This window comes from Syngnathus acus, chromosome 5 (genome assembly GCF_901709675.1).
Source record: "Syngnathus acus chromosome 5, fSynAcu1.2, whole genome shotgun sequence".
NCBI classification, from domain to species: domain Eukaryota; kingdom Metazoa; phylum Chordata; class Actinopteri; order Syngnathiformes; family Syngnathidae; genus Syngnathus; species Syngnathus acus.
The window spans coordinates 11,655,758-11,672,201 of record NC_051091.1 but is presented as its reverse complement, the minus strand read 5'-3'; the positions used below and the strand labels follow the sequence as shown (position 1 = coordinate 11,672,201).

At 40.2% G+C, this 16,444-nt stretch overlaps 1 protein-coding gene across 1 annotated transcript in view; it reads right to left on the bottom strand.

Moving 5' to 3' along the window:
• The window catches only part of kif5ab (kinesin family member 5A, b), a 40,940-nt gene that overhangs the window by 17,726 nt on the left and 6,770 nt on the right, over positions 1–16,444 (bottom strand). The window contains exons 2-13 of the mRNA XM_037252286.1: positions 9,583–9,670; positions 8,466–8,539; positions 8,134–8,238; positions 7,970–8,018; positions 7,279–7,334; positions 7,030–7,117; positions 6,825–6,949; positions 5,489–5,593; positions 4,945–5,093; positions 3,676–3,824; positions 950–1,140; positions 523–591 (exon numbers count right to left, since the gene is read on the bottom strand). Coding sequence (XP_037108181.1) covers positions 523–591; positions 950–1,140; positions 3,676–3,824; positions 4,945–5,093; positions 5,489–5,593; positions 6,825–6,949; positions 7,030–7,117; positions 7,279–7,334; positions 7,970–8,018; positions 8,134–8,238; positions 8,466–8,539; positions 9,583–9,670 — 1,248 coding nt within the window. The remainder of the gene's footprint in view (positions 1–522; positions 592–949; positions 1,141–3,675; positions 3,825–4,944; positions 5,094–5,488; positions 5,594–6,824; positions 6,950–7,029; positions 7,118–7,278; positions 7,335–7,969; positions 8,019–8,133; positions 8,239–8,465; positions 8,540–9,582; positions 9,671–16,444) is intronic.

Genomic DNA, 16,444 nt, shown 5'->3' with positions numbered 1-16,444 from the left:
GAAAAACGCGATTGTTTACACTTTGCTGAGGCTCATGGGAGATTGCGAGCTGAGGCTCGTGAGACTTTGCGGATGGCTAATGCTATAACGATAGCTGCTATACGTACCAGGCTATTTCATGTCAAAATAGGCTGCTCTGTTAATGTTTCGAGTAAATCTACGGATCGATATGGAAGGGAAACATAGGTAAGTAGTACCAATGCGTTAGATCAAACTTTAGTCAGTTCTGATCATTTTATAGGAGATCGTTTGAGAAACGCGATTGTTTACAGAGGGCTCGTTGGTTATTGGCTAGTGGATGCATACCGCAACCCTAGTCAACCTCAGTTTGATGCAGTATAGCTTCTATTTTATGCGCCTTATAATCCGGTGCGCCTTATATATGGACAAAGTTTTAAAATGGGCCGTTCATTGAAGGTGCGCCTTATAACCCGGTGCGCCTTTTAGGGCGGAAAATACGGTACTTATAATTTTGTGGATTTACATACTTTTGACATGAGTGAGTGTTTGTCTTTGTTTTACCTCATTTTGCTTTAGCATCTCCTCCTTCAGCTTCTCCACAATCTGACTTTGGTAGTCAATCTCCGCATCCTTCAGTGGTGAGACACAAAATGCATCTATATTATTATTGTGTAATCAATGCACACTTTTTTTCGCATTTTTTTTTTAAAAGTAGAAGTAAATCCTCCTTTATATCTCACATAAATGTCAAATGTGTTTTCTTATGTATGCACACAAACGATACGTGAAAGCTTTTAAGGTTCTAAATGTCAAGCTTAATACTCATTATATCCCCTTTACTCCATTCAATTCTTCTGGTGCAGAGGTCGACACGCGTGTGAAACGATTGACATGAATAATGCACACGCATTCTTCATACGTGCATACCGTGAAAGTCATTAATTCAGTCGACGGCGCTTAATGGTACCCCCTGAAATAAAATTGTCACCTTGTCATCCATCTGCTTGTAGAGCTTCCGGATCTCCTCCTCATACTTGTGACGCTCCTCCTCGGAAATGTGCACCACGATGGAGGAGGTCAGGGAACACGGGCTGCATATATCCAGCACCGCCTCCACGGAGTCGGGCGCTGTCACTATCTCGTCCTCGTCTTCGCCCTCTGAGGCTCTTTCAACCTCACCTGAAGGCATGATGCAAGACATGTTTGTTTGACAGAAGCCAAGTGGCCAGTAGCAGCACACAACGGTAATCACATCATACAATAAAAACAAATAGATAGACGGCCCATGAGAGTCCTCATTGCCATTAAGAGGTTTCATTTCTGCTATTGCGGCCACCTTTTAAGTGGTGCTTTCTTTCAAGGCACGCGCGTTGACTGATGTCTCACCTGGACGATCGATGCGCAAGTCACCGCGTGAGATGCGCTCAAAGCGATCGATAGCGATGACAATACACCTCGGGTGACATCTGTCACCGGTCGGCCCCCCCACTGTCCGCTAGAAGGTGGGATCATCAATAAGGAGGCGACAAGTCAACGGATGACTTTTTTGGGTGACGCGCTTGAGGATGGAGGTCAAATGTAGACACAGATGACGTCTATGTGGGGAGGAGCCAGATATGCTGTCAAAATGATCCATTAAGGAGATTAAAAGTGTTCCTATTCTGGAAGGGACGCGGAGGAATTGGCTGTACAGAAAGATGCTGTAGGTTTGTTGATTTATGACTTCTGCCAAGGAAAGCTGGTGACATTTATTTTCATTCATTTACAATTTCATTTACTGAGTGTATGCTCTTTAAAATTGTTTGGTTTTGGATAAAGGTCACACAAAAAAACGCTTTTCTAAAAAATCCAAATTTACTCAATTTATTCTCTTAAATAATTCACTGCCAATGACGACTATAGACGTCCACTCATCTATTTTAACTGGGCTGGCAGTGAATGAGTTAAATATACTGAAGTAACCCGTTGACGGCTGGGATAGGCTCCAGCACTCCCGCGACCCCCGTGGGGACTAAGCGGTTCAGAAAATGGATGGATGGAATTTTGGGGAGAATTTTTAATTGTTCAAGTGGTTTTCTACTTTTTTCAGTATTATTGTTTTTAAGAGTACTCTTATTTAAGTGTAATTTTTTGGCTATGACTGACTGAATGAGTTAAATATACTGAAGTAATGTTGGGGAGAAATTTGAATTGTTCAAGTAGTTTTCTACTTTTTTCAGTATGATTGTTTTGAAGAGTACTCTTATTTAAGTGTAATTTTTTGGCTATGACTGACATGCACTACAGTAAATGAAATGCCACTTGACTGGCAACCAGTCCAGGGTTGATCCAATTGTTCTCAACCAAAGCCACCTGGGACACCACGCTACCAGCTCAGTGGTCTAGTGCTAGAGTGTCCACCCTGAGACTGGAAGATTGTGGGTTCAAACCCCGACCGGGGTCATACCAAAGACTGTAAAAAAGGGACTCATTTCTTCTCTGCTTGGCACTCAGTGTAAGGGGTTGAAATGGGGCGTTAGATCACCAAATAATTCCCGAGTGCGGTGCTGCTAACTGCTGCCCTCTCCCCCAGGGGATGGATTAAAATCACACGGGGATGGGTTAAATGCAGAGGACAAATTTCACCATACCCAGATGTGTGTGTGACGACCATTGGGACTTTAACTTTAACTTACAGAAAACGAGATTTGGCTCTTCCTCACCACTTGCAAAACAACTCGCATAATTACCTTGTAAACACTCATGACAACATCGACACACGCACCAGTATCGATGACTGCGTACAATTAATTTGCCGCCGATTATCTTTCATTGGCAGTGATTAACAGTCCCATGATTAAAAATGCGACGTGTACAGCAGCTCAAGTGGAGAAAGAAGGCAACGGATTGATTGAACAACCCCCATGTCGAGCCAACCTAACTACCACTGAAGACTCCCACACTGTCATTGATTTTAAGTCAAAGGTGTGCATGTGAGCCTGTAAATGAATAACTGCACAGACTGAGTTGGACTGTTTATGTATGCATGCTTGTGTGCGTGTTGATACGCCGTTGGCTTTTCTGTAGCAATTAACCCCGACAGCTCTGTGAAGTATAAACGCATCTCATTAAGTAACTGTAAGAATACAACATTTCAAGCAGGGTAGAGTTCACTCCTGTTTGAGGTTGTAAAACATTGCACGTTTGCTATCACTGAACGAGTCCGCAGTAAAGTGCTTGATGATGTTGGACGGATGGTGTTTCTGTTTTTTTTTGTGACAGACACTCTAATAAATTTTCTTTACCACCATTTTTATATGCTTTGCAAATTTACTAGAGCGCTTGTTGTAAAAGAAAGCAACCAGATTCATTAGGTGCTTTAATGTGTACTCTTGCAGTTTTATGAATCACAGTGATGCCTTGAGAAAAAAAAAAGTGCATCTCAAATCTTCTTTGCCCATTGAAATGAAAGGAAATCCCATTAATCTGTTCCATCCGACCCCCAAAAATTTTTGGGAACGTGCGTTTTGGTGAATTTAATTCAATACTGCTGTACTTAAAAGGAACACAATGATATTGAATAAAAGTTTTTTTGTCATAGTGACCATTCTCAAAACCGGAGCATGATGTGAAATTAGCTACATCAGTGTGTATATCGTACGCGCAGACAATTTTCAGTCTTTTGCATTTAATGAGTGATGAGTGGTGCTTTTTAGATGATGAGTCCAATATTACCATTCCGCCAGCAGTTTAACTCCGCCTCCAGTCTGTGCACGGTCTCCTTCAGTGACCTGTTCTTCTCCTTCTCCTTCTCGTACTTCCTCTTCCACTGCTCGGCGGTGAGCTCAAGGTTCACCGTCACTGTGTTTCGGATAGTTTTTGCCCTAATTGGATGGATGGGTAGAGTTAAAAAAAAAGAAATCAGGGCAAACGTGGATAGAGAGGAGAGAAGATCAGAGGAAACCAGAAGAGCAAGGCTATTCCAGCTTGAGCCGTTCAATTAAAATGAGCTAGCGTGGCATTAATTAGCATGCAAAATGGCTTTCTGCCCATGTGTTTGACGGTGCATGCCGAGAAGAGAACAAAAAAAAAAAGCCGGCTGCACGAATGTTTAACAGCCAGTTCAACATTTGCTCATTAATAAACAGCTAATTTGTAAGGGCAAGAATAGGAGACACTTGCAGATAAAGGGCAACTATCATGATATTGACTTTTTAATGTTTGTATGCAAACAGTTGGGGCTCCAGTGTGCCTGAAATTAAATGACCATGTAAATCTTTTCTTCATGCTTACTAGATTGGCACGCAATCTATAAAATTTTGGTGATGAAGTGCTGCATCCACGAGTGAAAATACAAATAAGATTTTAGTTTGAGTTTATGGGGACTTGCTTTTAGCTTTAGATTTCAGGTCGCTTGAGAAGCTGTGATTTAGTAATCTTGTCATAAAATCCTCTGACCTTGTTCATATTGACTGAGGAAGGTCAGAGACGTCTTAATAAGATGGCAGGGAACTATGTTAATTTTCTCCTTTGAGGAATTCAAAATGGATGGGATTGACTCTTTTAAACATTCCTTACCACATAAATTGTGCATCGGATTCTTTAAATGAATGACGGAGTTGCAAAGATAGATAAGAGAGCATGTCTGGAAGGTGAGTGTCTGCATGTGAAGCCAATTTTAGGACTTGCGACTCGCTTAGCCAAACATGACTCAGACTTAGACTTGACAAGTCAAGCCTGTGCCGCATGAGTGTCCCGGTGTTGAGTGAGCCCACAAGTTATTAAAATAATGTGATCACAAAGGCAAAGGCTGCACGACATTCTCAACTTCACAGGGACATTAGTCATACAACAGGCAGGGTGAAGACCAAGGGTCCTGTCTTAAGAAACTGGGACACGTTCTGCTGATTAGCATTTTCAAAAGCTTCGGAGGCAATCACGCGGGCGCTATGTCAAGCCGAGCGAGAAGTGGCAGAGCTGCCGCTTGTTTTGTTTTTTTATCACCTTTGGCCAAACATGAGCGTGGACCTGGTCTCAACGTCGTTGTAGCTGGAGGGGGAGCAGCAGATAAACATGGTGGTGCGACAGTTGCCCCCCAGTGAGTCCTGTAAGATGCGCGTCATTTTGCTGTCACGGTACGGCACGTGGGACTTCTGCACAGACGGGAGGGAATGAATAGAGAGGATTCAGTTTAAGAAAGCCAAAGGGACATTTTGTGCTAACATCCATTATTTTATTTTATTTTTTACTGTTTTATTCCATGCATGAGGATATGGATTTTTAAATTGTGACAAAAGCGTCATTATTTTACACATGCATGTATTTTTTACAACATTTTTTTTGTACGGTGAGAATTTCTATTTTGAATTTTCTATATTCTGGCCTCACTGGAGGTGAGGAAACAGAAATTTCACACATTAACATTTCGGTTTGGACTAATGCAGTGGTTGTCAAATTTCTAACAAAAAAAATCACCACAAAAAAATATTCAGCAAATAATGGTCAAAAGTAAAATACAGTTACAGAAAGATGAGTTCTCCAGACGTACCGTTCCTTCAGCCAAAGCCGAGATGACGTTGCCGAGGGCCGACAAAGACTTGTTGATGTTCTTGGCTTCGTCCAGCACGGCTCCCTCAGCACCCGTCTTGCTGACCTGACGAAAATACAGAGTAGGGAACATCTTTCATTTAACGGGTTACATAGTTTCAGATACATTTCAGACAAAAAACTAATCATAAATCTTATTTTCCATTAATTACTAAAGAATCTGGTGCCACCACAACACACTTAATCACATTTTAATAACGTGTCAAGCAGTTTTTCAGTGTGTTTGTGCACGACATATTTTTCTGGGTTTATTTTTAATTGGGAATGAAGCCTCTCTTTATGCCAATTGGATACACTTAATGAGAAACTTATTTTGCCAGATAACGAGGTAGACCAGCAGCTTTCTGTAAATGCAGATCAATTATTTAATGTTTACATCTGAAGCTCATTCATTTGCAGAGGGAACAGAGCGTCAGCACTTATTTGCTACATAGGAGCTTATTTAAAATTCCTTTCCTTATGACTACTTTTTGAGCAGTAAGAAATTATTCTTTTGGGGTTTGAAAAAAAATCCAATTCCCCTCCAAAAAGAAGTCGTTTTGTCTCCAACAGAGAAACCGATTGGATTGATAAAAGACTGAACATGATATTGCATCACAGGGAGGCATTAGCAGATCCCCACTGAAAATAAGAGCCAGTCTGTCCTCAGCGTATTAATGTGAGCGAATGTTGTCATTTGTAATCTTTTTGACAGATTCTCTGCTTTTTCGAGGTTGAAGTTCAGCGATGTTGTTTGTCGGTGCGTTGATGCCAGAACATGCAGAACGACCTGCGGTGCCACTGAGGCAACATCTTGCAAATGATTTACACGGCAAAAATCCCAAAGCATGTTTTCTTATTTGCACTTGGATATAAACGACATCAAATATTAAGCAAGCAAGTCATTTTATATAATATTTAAGCAATTTACACTAGGGGAATTATTCATTGAGTCCTTGCTGAATTTTGAATCATGAATTTTTATGGTTGTTTATTGATTATGGTAATAGACATGCAGTTTGAACGCTGTGCATTTTATTGAGAGAAATACTTTTACATTTTCAATCCCCGCTCATGTGTAAAAAGCACATCAAGCGTGGAGGTGGAATCATTCATTTCTATAAGCTGACTCATTCATCATGGGATAAAATAGTATCAATAAAAAAAATAAGAAAATAAAAAACAAGAAATAGATAAATAAAAATATACAAAATAAAATAAAAATGAATAAATAAATATCCCTCATTTCACGTTTGTCCCCTCTTCGTGGATGCTTAAGAGATGTCCGCATGTCTTACCTTCTCACTCCCAGCCAGGTCCACCAGGTAGAGCTTCCCGCTGAGCTTCTGCTCCGTCTCCACGTTCTCCTGCTTGATGTTGATCAGGAAGATGCTGTGACTGCGCGAACTGTGCTCATTCATATCTGAGGAACGACACAAGTTGGCCGTCACGTCATTTCACTGCTTTAATTGAACATTTACGGCACGTAACGGAGCAACTCACTTGTGACGGCGACGTGACGGTTGACTTTTCCCTCATCGATCACATCCATCACTTCATCTGGACTGGTGACAAAGCGTTCAGTGCAACCCTTGGGGAAGAAAGGATGTAATATAATATTTGGAACTTATTGAAGGCAAGACAAGGGAATACGTTTTGGGAATCTGACTTTTGCACAAGAGAGTATTCTACATCTGCGTGATAAAAGAGGGACAAATCAAAGCACATTTGAGTGAGTGCAGGATGACTCACCTTCACATACGGGACTCTGTATTTGTCTTCGTGCACTGACAGATTGGTTTTGGTCACTGCGGAGAAGCGAGGCGAGAGAATGCAAGGTCATTGCGTTGCATTCCTCTGGTGCCTATTGTGTTAACTGAACAAAATGTTTCTTGTGGTTGTTGTCTATTGTGGTAGCATCAGTGAGTCGGATTCTGAGTGTGGTCATGTTGGTGAGAGTGTGGCTCCTCTTCCTATTACCTTTTTTTGTCGGAGTGCAAATCACGAGAGGTTAACTGTTATTTTATTTCTACGAATGCACAATTAAAGTAAAAAAACGGAATGTGCACATTTTAGAAGACGGAGGAGTTTGATGGTGTGGGAAGAAAGCATGAATGTGATTGACTGGTGATCAGTCCAAGGTTTAGCCCGTTTCTTTCACCAAATGTCAGCTAGTATTGAGTTTTCTAAATTGCCCTCATGTGTGAATGAGAGTGTCAATGGTTGTTTGCGCCCTGCGATGGACTGCTTATCACTTCAGCGTGAATTCCGCTTCCCGAGCCAAAATTCAACAGATGGGTTCCAGCTCACTCAAAATTTGTAATGGCAAAGACAAATGGATGGCTGAAAATGCCTATTTATATCCTGCCTGTATAGTTAATAAATGTTTTAGAATGGCAAGAATAAAAACTGAAAAAAATGTTTTTAAAATCTGAGCACGCACCGTCTAGCAGGTCCCGAATTTTATCCATGTAGATCTCAAAGTAGGACACCTGCAAATACAAAAAAAAATAAAAAATTGCGATGCTTGGCTGACTACCCCATAGCCAGATTATGACATCACAGGTTGTACTGTTTGCGAGAAAGGTCCATCAAGTCGAAACCAACCTTGATGTGGAATTCCAGGTTCTCGTCCATGGCAAATATGTGTTCGAAAATGTCTTCCGCAATCCGGGGGATGATGCCCATCCCCTGGGGGTCGTGAAGGTTGCCCTGCAAGACATGAAGTGTAAGTGAAGAGGCGGTGGAAGGGGGTCGGAGGTCTTTTGAGTTGCTCCCCATGGGGACTGGAAAAAGTGGTTCCCTGCAGAGTGCCCGGGAAAGAATGCGTTGAAAAGCAGCTTCACAGTCAGTCAGCTTTAGTCATTAAAAAAAAGGCTCCTTCTATTTGCTCCTCCTAAGGATGTATCTTTTGAATTATTGATGTGACGCTACTGTACCTCCATAGTGTGAGTCTTTCCCGAGGCCGTCTGGCCGTAGGCAAAGATGGTCCCATTGTACCCGCCCAGTACATCTAAGAAAGGGAAATCAGAGATGCGTGAAAGTGGAAAAACTATACAAGTGGGGGAACAGCGGTGAGAGAGAAAAAAAGTTGGAACAAGTTCAGATCAGCAAGCATCAAAGGATTAACCCAAAATGTGATGAGAGCCATCTGGAATTTTTTTTTTTTGATATAGCGATGTTCAAAACTTGATCAAATCTGGATTAAGCCTGGTTTGACATTCCAAAGCACCTGACCCTTCATGCACGAGGCAATTCTTTGATGGTGCCTGATAAAAACAGCACATGTGGTGTTAAACAAGGACTCCCAGCATGACCTGCCTGCATGTATACAGCAGTGAAAACCAACCATCTGTTTGTCTAAAATGTATATAATAGCAATTAGCAACACACAGTGGCATGCCTCAAACCGCTAACAAGAAGAAGGAAAAAAGAAGAAAAATCTCAATTTTAGATAGCGGACAAAATAATCAATTAAGTGACTCTCACTCTCTCACTGGCCTGCCACTCCTCAAACACGACAGTGCATTAATCCTTTATCTCACGTTTTCCATTTTTATGCTCAAGTTATGTTTGCCTTGTCATTCTATCCTCCCCGAAAGACCGTCAAATTTATATAAGTTGACAAATGAACCCCTTTCCATGCTCTGTCTACTTAAATGGAGTGCCCCACTTGATGCAAACGTGGCACAATAAGTGTGAGCCTCAAGGTGGAGAATAAGAGATGCAGGTTGTTGGGGGTAGGTGACAGATGAAAGACTGTCATGGATAATAGCTCAACGTGATCAACGCTGTGTGCTTTTTCAAACGTGTGTAGAACTGAAATTGTTTTTCTCACATCCATCTGAAAGAAGCTGTTAATATCCGCAGCCCTTGAAAGGTTTCTACCGCTCAGCGGAGCAACCATGATGCTGTCAATCTCCTTTGTTAAATTGAAAAATGAAATAAAATTACAATACTATCCACTGTGAGCAATCATGTTCTGCCATTGTAATTAAGGAAAAGTGAATATTTAGAAGAAAAGGAAACCAAGCGGCAGTTTGGGGACTCACTCACCTTTGACAATTTGCTTGGCACAAGTGTTGTAGACCTGCTCCTGGGTGGAATTTGTGGGGAACACCTGGTCAAACACGTAGCACCTTCCCTGTAAAAGAAAACCGCTGTGTTTGAAAAAGTAAAGGTCAACCAACCCCCATCATCATCAGCCGCCATCAATACGAGATGCTTCTATAAAAGCTGCCAGCACATAAGAGTAAATATCTCCTCTGTGCACAGTAGACACGATTTACAGAGGATGGATCCTGTGGCGTCCACGCACAAATGCATCACTTGTGTGTCTTTTTTTTTTATTATTGCTTTGAATTGTGAGTCCACACAGAGTGAGAAGGCATGGAGGTGAAGCCATTAGACGCGGCGTTCAAGGACGTGCCAAGCCAAGACAAGCGCGGAGGACAAATGGTATTGCAAGGAGGGAAAACGCATGCAGATAAAATAACGACGTAGATGAAGTGAAGGAAGCAACCACAATGGGTCTCTTGGTAGGTCAAAAGCCACTCATATTGTAAACAGAAAATATAAATCTATTCATCAATTTTTTTTTCAGCTTTTTTCTTTCCATTTTAAGTACTAAGGATTCTGAGATAGAAAACGCTAAATGTAATTTCCCTGCATAAGAACTAAGCCGTGTCAAAGCTACAGGAAGTAATACATGTGTTAGTTAGTTAGTTAGTTAGTTAGTTAGTTAGTTAGTTAGTTAGTTAGTTAGTTAGTTAGTTAGTTAGTTAGTTAGTTAGTTAGTGACTAGTCAACTAAATTAATTAACTAAGCAACAAACGAGAAAGTCAAATGAGAAAGTCACTGATTGGCTGCTTGATGCAGTAATTTTTAACCTGACTAAATATATATTCTGACTGACTGACAAATTTACAAACTGAGGGTTTGTAAATTTCTATCTGCACGTATCCTCTCACGTTTTATGACTCATGGAGGTAACACAGGCAAACGCCATGGCCTTCAACCAGAGGATGAGTAACTCAGATGTGAACACGTGATGAACAGTATAGACTGGTAAATATTTATATGGCATTCTCCTGGCATACTGATTATTACGAGTAGGGAGTGTCGGAGAAAGGCCATAGAAGAAAAATTGCTTTCATCTTGGGTGTTAATGAGGAATGTTCCCCTCATTGTTAATGCAAAGCTCTTAAATCCCCAATGTAATCCCAACAATTAAATAATAATATTTTGCTGACGCTCATCGAGTGTGGATTTGTGAAGGCATGTACTGTACCTCCCCGGCTGTTCCATCTTTTTCAGTGTTACATAATCCACCATATAGAGACGCTTTTCTATGTGCTTTCTAAAAAGGCCATATGATCCGCAGGGACGCTGTGGGCCACGATTACATCATTTGCGATAAAGCGCACACAAGTTAATCTCTCGCAGTATTACTGGAGAGGAGAGCTGCTGCTTTTCAGTCTTTTTTTTCCTGCTATATAGTTGACAAAAAGCAGCTTGTGGCAGCCGGGTTTCAATTGTGATTAATGATTACGGTAATATTTAGACTTTTCAATCATAAATAGTCTTTATCAAATCTGTCACAAGAAACATTTGTCTTGTTTACAATAACAACGGCCAGCGGCCTGGTATTGATTTATGTTGAAGTGACAATTTTGAGTCAAGCCGGCAAATACTAAATTTACAACATCAATATATCCAATAAGTTAATGTGAAGGAGCTGTTTCGCTACGTACGTATGTCTCACAAATTTTCAATTTTGCATCAGTTGAGTGAGCATAACAGGATTTACTAAAATTAAGACATGTTAATGAATAATGATGGCATGAAACATGTTAAGCAAAAAAATACAATTGTGCTAACACTTTGCAGTGCTACTTTCCTATTAACTCCGGCAAACGTTCAACAAGGGCCTCTCTCAATTCTGTTTGTTCTTTAGTGTCACCAATCATTTCTTTCCCCACAGTCCCTGTAACTATAAGGTTGTGTTTGCCATCCTTTCAACATGGCCCGCCGTTCCCTGAAGAGCAATTGAACTGCTCCAGTTGCATGACACTTCCTGCAGTTGAGGTTCCGCACAATAAATATAAATTCCTTCTCTCCAGCTGCACTATTAAACAGTTAAATTAACAAAACGGAATGTGTTTGTCTTGATAAAAACAAAATCTCTTTGCATTGTATCGAGTTGGGACTAATCTATAAAATTTCCTGAAGAAACGCTGACACCAATCATTAGTGGAGCGGAAAAAAAATTTTTGTTCTACTCAGCTGAATGAGTTACACATGGAGTGGGAGCAGCATAACACAATGAGCTCTCACTTTACAGCTGCCGCGTTGCATAAAGGGATTTGATGCTTGTGACAGAGGCAGGGAGGAGACGGAGGGAGGAAAACACTTTTCCTTACAACAGCAACATTTGCTCCACAAGTTCAATCTAATGAGATCTGTAGTATCCCAAAGTCTCCCTTAATAAAGATGATAATGATCTGTTTTCAAATACTGTGAAAAATAACCTTGATTCATCTGCCTCAAATAAATCCATCCAATCAAAGGGCGACCTTTCATACTGACATTTAACTCTGGAATACAATTCTGAATCTTCCAATTAATCTAAGATGACTTTTGGTGAGGTACACGCTGGACACATAGGGAATCAGCTTTGGAACTTTGCCATGGAGATCATCTTTGCCCAGTCTTGTCCTCATTTTTGACTCATGGACACGCACGCTAACTGAGACGAAGGAATTCTTTCGACATTGTCCTTGGTTCCCTGGTGACCTCCTGGAAGAATCCCCACAGTGCTCTGTCTTGGGGTAATTTCTGTAGGCTGTCTCAGTCTGGTTTTGTGATTTTTCAATTTGTGGTGTCCTGAAGCGTTAGGAATGACTATAACCCTTTCCAGGTTGAGATGTCAATCACTTTGTCATCTGCTTTCTTCCTTTGGTTCATGATATTTTGTTGCATTCTTTTGCCAATTTCATTTTGTCAGACTGGTTAGAACCGGTTTGGGCTTGAACATATCTGGAGTTAATCAGGCTTGGGTTGTGGTTAGTGAAAATGCAATTAAATAAAAAACGATTTAAAAAAAAATTAATTCAACCATGTAGAAAGTGTGTTTTATGTTTACTCGGATTATCTGTCTCTGATGTTTGGATTTTTTTGACGAGCTTAAACATAAGCCATGAAATATAAAGCGCCTAACATGAAACATGAGACATTTGAGAAAGCGGTGTCAGACACAAGAAAGAGCCATGTAACATTTTCTCCGAAATGAATTCAATGTGTTAATATGCCTCTGGAATTAATAAGATCACATTTTCCCTTGACTGGAGGTTTCAAAAACCACAGCCTGATCGTTTTATTCTTTTTGCATAATCGCACTGAAGCCATTTTCGAGTCCCATGTGAGAGGAATAATCAATACAATTAAAGAACATGTCGCTGCCAAAAAGAAAATAAGAGCGGCTAAGGATTTATCAAGCGGGAGAAAGGTGTTTAAAAAGAGCGAAGTGGAACACATCCAGCACTTGAGCAATTCTTATTTCAATTGCATTTTGCTGTACTTTAAGGAATTAGGGACAAATGAATAACCCATAATATTGGTCATGATTTTAGTTAAGCACCTTACAAAGTACTTGACCATATCTTTGTCGTGGGTTCAGTACATTGAGAATCTCCTGCTGCCTGACCTGTTTTAATGTTTTATTTTGATTCAACACAGAGTCTGCTTTGGAGGTCGGCAGAAATTAGAGAATATTGTTGACTATCGGAATTTCAAATTCAAAAAGTCGAGTCATCAATTGGTCGTTGCATTTCTAAATCTATAACTCACTGTCTGAAGTTAAAATGCATATTATGGTATGGAAGTAACTCAACAAATGAAATCTGTTTACAAGTCATGTATTTTCCATCTTCAGCCACAAAAGGTCACCTTTTAAGGAAAGGCCAACGTGTCATTTGAAACGGGTGACAAATTACCCGAGACTAAAATGCCACTTAGAGTAAGCATATGCACAAACACAAGGGACAACAATATACTGCAGGTATGGAAAATATATTAGCTTGGAGCTAATTGAGTGACAAAACTATAGGGACTCAACAAAATTCACTAATAACACTATGCAAAAATGTTGGATTGAAATTTATTTTTTATCAAGATGGACCAGCTTACCGTGGGAGGAATGTTTCGACACAAAGCTCTTTCCACTTCTCTCAAGACGTATTGCTAAATATTTGAAAGGCTGAGCTATGCCAGATAAAAAGATTAAGCCACCCACACATGCTGAGGCAGACGAGGAGGCCGCCATTTAAGTTCAGCGGCTTGTCTCCTTGAATGACTCCTGCTTTGCTCCGTTAGTCGTCGTTTGCGTGCGTGTCTGCTCTCCTTGGAAAACTTTGTGCTGCACAAGTTCTACTTTAAAGTTACCAAAGGGCCTTATGAGTTGACAGTGGCTGCAATCCTGGGACATTGTGACTTTCTAGGAATGCAAACCAGCAGATGTTCATAGAAAAAAAAGTGTTGCATTTATGTGTTTCCTAATTATTGTAAAAAAAAAAAAACATTCTCTCGTTCACCGCCAGCCCAAACGGAACTTTGACGTCCATAGCTGTCAATGGCAGTGAATGACTCAACATGATTATGGTCTTCACATAAATGACTATAATTTATTATTAATCATAACATAATCAAAATATACCATTAAAAGTAATGTATGTATGAAATCTGTGAGTCAAACTGGTAGCCCTTCATATTCATCAGTAGAAGAAGTAGCACTCAGTTGTCCTCATTACAACAGAGAGTCAAAATGTATTAGGAGCACATTTTATTTTGTTCTCATTAATCTGAGAGCTCCAACGAAGCACAGTTGACTGCCAAACAGCCTTCGGGTTTGTAGTAGTGATGATGCATGGTGCTAAGAGGGGGAAAAAAAACTGGTGTTGATTACTCTCGGGATCCTTTTGTTCTTTATTAGTCATCTGATGAAGGAAAAGTCACAAAAATTGTACTGTGCTGACAAACAAAAGCAATTATGTCAACAATTAACTGACTTTGGCTCAACATTTCTCATGTTTTAGTCAGCTACAAAAATATCTTTGGTTGTTCAACTCCTACTAGACAGAAAATTGCCAATCTTTTTTGCCTTTGGCATTTAATGCCGTGGAGCGTGGCGTCAGTTTGATGATACTTTCGAGGATTCACCACTTAAAAGTCAGCTTGCAAAGATAATTTGTTGTTATCTCATATTAGCTTTTTTTTCCCACTGACAAGAGAAACGAGTCCATCAGAGCAAAGAAAATGCTGCATAATTCATCAAGACGGGAAATTAGTTAGGGAGCGGACAAGAACACAAGAATTTGTCATTAACTTTTCACACCGGAAAATGAGCTTAATATTAGCAACCATATGGATAGAAGAGGATAGTGGAGAGAATAATTAGAAGGCATTCAGTTGAGCGTGACAAGACAAGAAAAAGTTATTTACCAAAGAAGAAAATGAATGGCTCCCTATACTTCCCACTTGATTACAAGCTAAGGCGGCCCATGAGAGGGAGGGACTCCATATTGGATGTCGGCACACTGTAAAGCATCTACAATATCGAACGGCTAATGGCTCCACTTTTTACTCTTTCATTCCACGCCGTATATTCACTAGATTAATTCAGTCTATGATAAATGTAAAATAGATGTGTAAAGTCAGCCAAGAAAAATCTATTTGTTTTTTGTGCTAAGGTAAAAAGTATTTCTTTGTCACCATCTTGTGGTCTCTTGGTGCTAAAGAACTATGTTGATGTGAGTTAAAGAGCCTAATTTAGATAAAAGTAGCATAATACAAAAATTAAATAAAAAATTAAAAGTACTTTTAAAAATACATGTGTCTTCTTTAAGAAAAGCATCATTTGTACTCCATCGTGAATTAAATCTGCACGGCAGCGGTGACTAATGCGGGCGATTTATAATGCAAAAAGTGCAAACGGCTCTATGTGAAATTTAAACAGCGTGAGCTTGTGGTCCTGTGATCTTGGAATGATCCATCCTCAACCATGCATGAGTCAAAGGAAGATGCATGCCTCTTGCCATCCATGGGGAACCCTGCCGATGACCACATCTGACTAGTAATGAATAATGCAGAGTCCATTAAAAGCTATCAGAAAATAATAAGCAAATCGCTCATTTCTGGATGCCGTTTAGGTGGTTAGCCGGGGGTATATTGCTGGTGGAGTACTCGAAGAAATAGCCCTGTAGGCTAGAATTGTCAAATTTGGCATTGGGAACATGTCTGCTCTTTTGTTGTAGTCATTGAGCCGTGACGCGAGTTAATTTGGATTATGAAAGGGCCTCGAGGGAGGAGAAAAACAACACCATGCAATGGAACTTAGCATAAAATGTAAATTAGTTGAGAAAAATCCTTACAGGTGAAGTGGAATGGTTGCTTTCACTCCAGGGGGGAATTTAAATGAAATATTTACAATGGACAGATAGATGTAGACTAATATGGATGGATAATATTAATCCCCTTGATTATCTGGCCCAACTTCCATTATCAAAATTCAGCTAGGATAAAATCATATCTCAGCCACCACCCTAATGAGGATAAATGATATAGAAAAGCTTATGGATGGATAAATAGTTGAAGGTCAGCTGTGATAGGCTGCATCTCACCCATGACCCAAATTATGACAAGTAAATACTATTAAAAAAGAAATGGATAGATCAATCATAATAATAATAATTAAGATCACTGCGATCACACTTCTGTCGCCAAAAGTCACTCAGCTGAAGCTCAAACTACAACCAAAATGAAGATAAGCGATACCAGAAAAAATTGGATGGACGGTTCTCTCGGCAAAAACCAGCTTGGATAGGATCCAGTTGACATGCGACCTTAATGAGGACAAGCGGAT